The 7,229-nt window shown below is 44.2% G+C and overlaps 1 protein-coding gene across 1 annotated transcript in view; it reads right to left on the bottom strand.

The window, feature by feature from the left end:
• The window catches only part of LOC121559148 (CD276 antigen-like), a 7,321-nt gene extending 4,360 nt beyond the window's left edge, over window positions 1-2,961 (bottom strand). The window contains exons 1-4 of the mRNA XM_045211797.1: window positions 2,952-2,961; window positions 1,613-2,020; window positions 965-1,249; window positions 703-842 (exon numbers count right to left, since the gene is read on the bottom strand). Of these exons, the coding sequence (XP_045067732.1) occupies window positions 703-842; window positions 965-1,249; window positions 1,613-2,020; window positions 2,952-2,961 (843 nt within the window). The remainder of the gene's footprint in view (window positions 1-702; window positions 843-964; window positions 1,250-1,612; window positions 2,021-2,951) is intronic.
• Window positions 2,962-7,229: the final 4,268 nt, after the last annotated feature.

The raw sequence follows: 7,229 nt of genomic DNA, 5'->3' as shown, positions 1-7,229 counted from the left end.
TGCCATAGTGCGACGCTCTGGCCGAGGAGTAGCGTTTATCTCAGCTTTCTGACCTAACAACTGCTGTCATGCACCCAAGCTAACAGGCTAAGGTTGGCTACTTCCAGACAAAAATGAGAGAACAACTCACTCTGACCATTTTACTCGCCCTAGCGGAGCTGGTTAGGCTGTTTTCATGTTATCCAGAGGGTTGGTGACTGTAACTATGATAATGGCATCAATTTACGTTTTTTTTGCCGACGTTTACTGGCACCGGCCTTATTCAACTGATGTTGAGCGTTCGCCAATATGTATCAAGTTCCTCATCAGTAAAATGTTATTTTATCATGATGATGTTTGCTGAATAACTTGATTTGCTCTCTGGACCTGCCGGGTAGGCAGAGTTCTACCTTCAGACAAATGAAATGGGAACACATTTCCTTCCCGGCACCAGGGCTGCTGAATCAAGTGGACCTACTGCAAACGGCACCAAAGACATAAAATAAATAGGAACACAAGACTTTATCGTTAGGAGTTTTACAGAAATGTTTGGTGATCGACTAGGAATGTCTTGGAGATGGAGCAGTCAATCACGATTAACCGGTTGGTGACCACTGATGTAGACAGACATGAATTACCTCTCTCTTTAGGTTGTTTTATATAGCGCAATTAGACCTCCACCAGATAACACTACCACACCAGGAAGTAACTCCCATGACTTACCATGCTGATGGTCAACATCCCTATTTTTATCAACAGGTAGAGACCTCCAGCTACAACTGCAACTCCAACTGCAACTCCAACAAGAGCTGCAACAAGACCTGTCAGCCACGAGGACTGGCACTGCGTAGGAAACATTTGATCTGAAACACAGGATGTAGAATTATTACAATACCTAATGCGTATTACACATGAAATGACTTAAACAACAGGACATTTTTTTACCGATAGTGCCTTCTTTCAAATATCCAAAACAGACCCTCACCTGGAATATGAACCCGTCTCTCCTTCATGTGTTTGATCTCCGGCTGTTGAACCCGACAGGTGAACGTGTTGTTGTCCGTTTTCGGGACGTTGACATGGCTTGTCACAGTGTAGCAGCCTTCACGGTCTCTGGATGTCTCTGGAGGTCCAGCAGCAGGGAGGACACGTCCATGAACGTCACACCACTCCATGACAGGCTCTGGGTAGCAGCCTTCAGCCTCACAGCGCAGGACCACCTCATCACCTTTGATTCCTTCAATGATGATTACTGGTCGAGACGCTGCACCTATAGAGATACAGAGATATACCACGGCTCTCAGCCAATCAGCATTCAGGGCTCAAACCACCTTGTTTATAATGTTATACCACGGGTATGACAATAAAATAATTACGTTGGTAACCAGTTTATAATAGCAATAAGGCAACTCAGGGTTTGTGGTATGTGGTCAATATACCACGGCTAATGGCTATATCCAGGTTGCGTCGTGCATAAGAACAGACCTTAGCCGTGGTATATTGCCCATATGACACACCCCCTCGTGACTTATTGCTTAAATATAACAAGGGTTTGCTAATACTTATGGACCTTAAAATTAACTAACCAATCTAACTAATACTCATCATGCAATGGACTTGACATTGAACTCACCCTTGATTTCATGTGATCTGTCTCTTAAGGGGGATTGGGTGGTCAGCAGGTGTGTTGACTCACCAACAATGAGTTGAATGGTGGTTTTCTGGTGGTCCAACAGTGGAACGTAACAGGTGTAGTTTCCAGCATCAGAGAGTTCCACTCTGGTCAGCTTTAAACTAGCGTTGCCTTCCTCTAGTTCTTCTTTAAACAGTGACGTCCTTCCCCTGAATGATGGATTCTGGAGCGCAAGGTCGTCCTTCTCATCTCTGTAAAGATGCACCTCTTTTGGTTTTAGGTCAGGTCTCTGCCATTCTACTGTTTGATACACAGCGCTAAAGGTGGGTCTCAGGGTGCAAGGCAGGATGACGTCGTCGCCAACTAAGGCCACAATGGGCTCAGCAGAACCAACAACCTGAACTGTCCCTGAGAGAAACAGATTACAGAGTGATATACTTTGAGACAAAGCAAGATACAGGCCTACTGAATGTTGAGCAGGTTGACATTGACTCCCACAACAGCTAAGGCAGTTTGAACCAGGAAATGGTCAATGAGCACTGACTAGCATTAGACTAAGCAAGATATAATGTTGAGCAGGTTGACAGTGACTCCCACAACAGCTAAGGCAGTTTGAACCAGGAAATGGTCAATGGACACTGACTAGCATTAGACTAAGCAAGATATAATGTTGAGCAGGTTGACAGTGACTCCCACACTAAAACCATCTCATTAATAGTAGGGATCAGTTAGAATAATCGGTTTATCGATTAGTTGATCGAGGGTGTTTGAATCAATCCCAGATACGGAAAAGGCTGCATTTCCCACAGACAGCTGATCTCTCTTTAGTGAGAGCTTTATACAAGGGAACCTCAGGAGACATGTTTTAAAGGTCCAATGCAGACGTTTTTAGCTCATTATCAAATCATTTCTGGGTAACAATTAAGTACCTTACTGTGATTGGTTTCACTTAAAATGGTCAAAAAGAAACACAAATAGAATCTTAGCAAAGAGCAATTTCTCAAGCAAGAATGTATCTAGGACTGTCTGGGAGTGGTCTGAGTGGGGAGGGGGAAACTGAAAACTAGCTGTTATTGTCAGAGAGGTTTGGAACTCTTTCTTACTGGTCTATTAACTAATTTACTGCATGGTGATGTCACCATGGAATCACAAAACTCCATCCCACCAAAACAGGCTGAAATTTCAGGCAGTCTTTTCAAACAGCTATTACACTAAAAGGGCATTATCATCATTTACACAATTTCACAGTATTATTCCAACCTCATAGTGTGGAAATCAAACACAGTAAAATCACATTTTGGACTGCACTGGGCCTTTAATAGCTCTCCTGAACGGTTACCGGCAGACATTTGTTTAAAGCGGCAATCAGCTGTTGAAACAATAACAAAGCCTATTCCCTGTTTAGGTAAGAAACTGAAGGAGGGGACTGAAGAAATGTAACCACTCTCAAGTTAATCGACATTCCTCCCCGGTTTGCAGAAAGCCACACATTGGAACCGCTAGAAACATCACGTGATACAAGCAGAACGTCACCGCCCGCCCCTCCTCGCCCCTCCCCTCCAATGACTGTAAATGGACATTGTTGCCATGTGGTCTTGTCGCCAAATTGGGCTACTTTGAAAACAACTGCAACAACTGTCCATGACATCAAAATGTTACACCTGCAAATCTGTGTACAGGACAAATAAACTTTAGATTTGGCCCCGGTTTCCAATAAGTATCTTAAGGCTAAGTTTATCGTTAGAGCCATAGGATCCTATCCGATGCTTTTGGGAAACCGGGCCCTGTTCCATTCTATAGATGCTGTGTATAAGAAAGTTTAAGAAAATAACGTCACAACCGCAAAATCCACATTAGTACTAGCTAGTGTAACAGGTCAAAGAATTACAGATTTTTGCAACCGTTCATTTTCTATTTTTTATTTTATTTTGTGAGTTGATTTCACCAAAATATTGTATTGTTCAGCATTTCGTGTAGTCTACAGATATTGGGAGAGTTAGTTGTGTAAGTGCGCCCTCTAGAGTGTTGGTTTGGTTATATGCGGAGGGGTGTCATGCTTTTCTCAGTCTGCATTCTACTCGGCTGGGAGAGGTATGTGTTCACTTCGGCGTGATATAAACTTGATATACCTGTTAAAACTAAAACGTTTCAGTGCACATAGTAACTTGTATGTATATTATATGATGAGTGTACGTACATTTAATCAAGCTGTGTCGTGAATTTAGCTATTTTTGAGAGTTTGAGAAATTGCTAACTTAGCTAACCTCGTGTTTTGTTTAGCTGTAAGTTAGCAATCGTCTATCCTCTTGTGATGAAGCCCACGTTGTTCTTTTTATGTTAGGCGGATTCTGGTCGAGGGTAGAGTTTTGAACATTTTCTCTCTTTGATGTTGAACAGGTATGTATTCCCTATATCAGGTTAAAAATATGTGTTCATTTAAAATGTTTTCATGTATTGATTAGTGTTTAATGGCAATGAAAAGCTCAAATGTGAAGGATTACATGTTGCTTCGTGCATATTACTGTATGTATTACCTATTTGAAAGATGGTTTATGTCATGTTGCACAGTATTAATGTAAAGGCTAAAAGCTCAGAGTTTTTGGCAGAGATAACATGCAATATGACACATACATAAGATATACACCAGATGCAATGTTTATTTTCCAATTATGTTGTATTTTATTCCTTGTATTTTTGAATGTGATTATATTCAGTCTGCATTGTACTCGGCTGGGAGAGGCGGATTCTGGTCGAGGGTAGAGTTTTGAACATTTTCTCTCCTTGATGTTGAACAGATTGAGAGAGTTGTACACAATAAAGTGCCTTCAAGTACGCCAGTGTCTTGTCTTCAGTGCACCGGAACACAACGCAGTAGTCGGCAATGAGCAGACCGCGCCGGCTACATTGGTGCCGTGACCCGGATATCTTCGCTTCAGATCATCGCCAGGGTGATCGCCGGTCGTTGCTGTGACGAGTAGGAACCTCTTCTGAACGTTGACAAGTATAAGGGCTAACATTAATGTGTAAATTGTAGCTCTTAATTGCTTACCTCAGCTACTTCTATCATTTAAAAAAAAGATTTTCATATTCACATGTTCTGGTGATTCACATATCATTACCATAGTCTATTGCAACTTTCTATTAAAAAAAAAAAATGACTGATGATAAGGATGCGCAGACACCATTTAGTGTTGGAGATGCTGCAGGGGTAAGCCTGGGGAGGGGCAGGTTTATGAGTAGGGTGGAGAGCACGCCGGTTAGGGGTGCTGGTATACTAGGCAGACCTGTACTCTCGTCCACACGCTTACGCACTGATGAATATTCCCCCGCACCACACATGCGTAGCTTAGGAGATGCTCCAGACATTGCAAGCAGCGTTAGTTCAGTGGGCTGTCCTGCATTTTCATACACTCACACCCAAACAGATGAACATTCTCCACGTCAGCCAGTGTCTAGTTCACATGTGAGTTCTGCAGACCTAGGGAGTCTCATCACACAGTTAGCTCATGAAATAGGAGAGAACATTGCTAGCCAATTACAGAGATCTGTTGGTAGTGCAGATAACCAAACCACTCCTACGCCTAGCCTGAACTTAGGATATGGACAGTCTGATTTGAACATGACAGGAGTAAAGTTAGTCATGAAGACAGATGTCAAAGAGCCGCCGTACTTCAGGGGTGATGGAACAGACAAACACACAGTGCATGAGTGGGAAGAGATTATGAGCGTTTACCTGAATAAGAGGGGTGTACACCCGCAAGAGCACTCCCAGGAGATAATGTCAAGACTAATGGGAAAGGCTAGAGACATTGTTAAAGTTACCCTGCGCAGTATTTCATCACTGCAGCCAGCTGAGAACTCCAAGCTCGTCTTTGATATTCTGAAACAACATTTCAGTGAGTTAACCTACTCCTCTATGCCTTTAGCAGATTTCTATAACACACTTCCTCTGGCCGGAGAAAGTCCCATGGACTATTGGATACGCTTGAACAAGGCTGTGGATGTCGCAGATGAGTGTCTGAGAAGGCAGGGGCGAAACATTGAGGACCCCTCTCACGAAGTCACAATGATGCTGGTGAAACACTGTCCCGACCTCGCTCTTGCAAGTGTCCTAAAGTGCAAAACAGCTGAAAAGTGGACAGCAAATGAGATTCAGGAACACCTCGTTGAACATCAGAGAGAGGCTAGAACAATGTGTCAAGCCAAATCTTATCGGCCAAAGAACATTGGTGCACATGCTCAGGCATTAACCACAGAGACAGTCGCTGCTGAAAACCCAACAGACCTTACTGGTTACCCAAAGGCAATGGGGCTTCCATCCTCTCCTCAGACAGAGAGCATCTGCATGCAGTCTCTCATTGGCTTGCTGAACCGTGTGCTAGAGCAGACGGCACACACAACAGCAGTCGTGCCACCAAGCAGGGGGCCAGCAGCCATTGTTCAGAGTAGATGTAAAGTCTGTCAGTCTGCCGAACATTCAACTACTGCACACTGTAGACAGGCGAACCTCTGTATGGGCTGTTACAAGCCCGGCCACTGGAAGAGAGAATGCCAACAGCGCCGGCCAAGAATTAACGCTCAGCCACAGTTAGCGCACACACCACCTAACTCTGAGCAAGGTGGAGCCAGTTTAAACTAGATAGCTCACATACGGAAAGGGGATGTGTGAGCGTTGAAGATTCAACCCTTGAAGAAAGTGAAGAATTGAAGGAGATGTATGTCAATGTCTGTAAAGCAATGTCTGATAATTGCACGGTAATTGTTCAGAATATTCACAGAGTGGAGACGTTCAGTGAGTTATTTCACGCACCGGTGACAGTTAATGGCTGTGCTCAGTTGCAAGGGCTCCTCGAAACAGGCTCAATGGCCTGCACGATAAGTGAAGAGGCAGAGCAGAGACTAGTATCGGATAGCGTCTTGACCCCACATCAAGAACTCTCACAGCATATCATCCTTGTTGGCTGTGGAGGAGTACAAGTGCGCCCCAAGTGCATGTATGACATGGAACTAAGTCTGTATGGGGTAAAGTGCATGGTCCCAGTTCTGGTGATCACTGGTCAGAAAGACGACATAATAGTAGGCACCAACATGTTGAAACGTGTACTGCATCAGCTGAAAAACGAGAACAGTTATTGGACACTTATCTCGAGCAACACAAAAGGGTCTCCAGATGGCGAACAGTTTCTAGAAATGATGACCAGTCTCACAAGATGGAGGGGTGAAGATGTCCCAGGAAAAGTAGGGACAGTGAAGCTAACTCAGGCGGTGACTCTCCTTCCCAAACAAGAGTACCTGCTGTGGGGAAGACTGCCAAGTAATATACCCAAGTCACCTGGGAGTACAGTTATGGTGGAGCCTACAACCTCCAGGTGTGTGCCTCGGGGCATTATGGTGGGGAGAGTGGTAACACCGCTATGGGGAGATGGCTGGACTCCCATGAAAATCACTAATATCTCAGACAAACCACTCACACTGAAAAGGAACAGCAAGCTTGCGGACGTCTCTACTTGTGTTGCAGCTGAAGATCTCACACTGTTCCAGGGTTCCTGTCAGAGTGATGCTGGCTCTGTTAGAGTGACTCATGTGAAACAGGACGACAACGGTGACCTAAAAGACA

This window comes from Coregonus clupeaformis, chromosome 39 (genome assembly GCF_020615455.1).
Source record: "Coregonus clupeaformis isolate EN_2021a chromosome 39, ASM2061545v1, whole genome shotgun sequence".
Lineage (NCBI taxonomy): Eukaryota > Metazoa > Chordata > Actinopteri > Salmoniformes > Salmonidae > Coregonus > Coregonus clupeaformis.
Note: the sequence above shows the minus strand (reverse complement) of the source record. Positions and strands in the feature narration are given on the sequence as shown.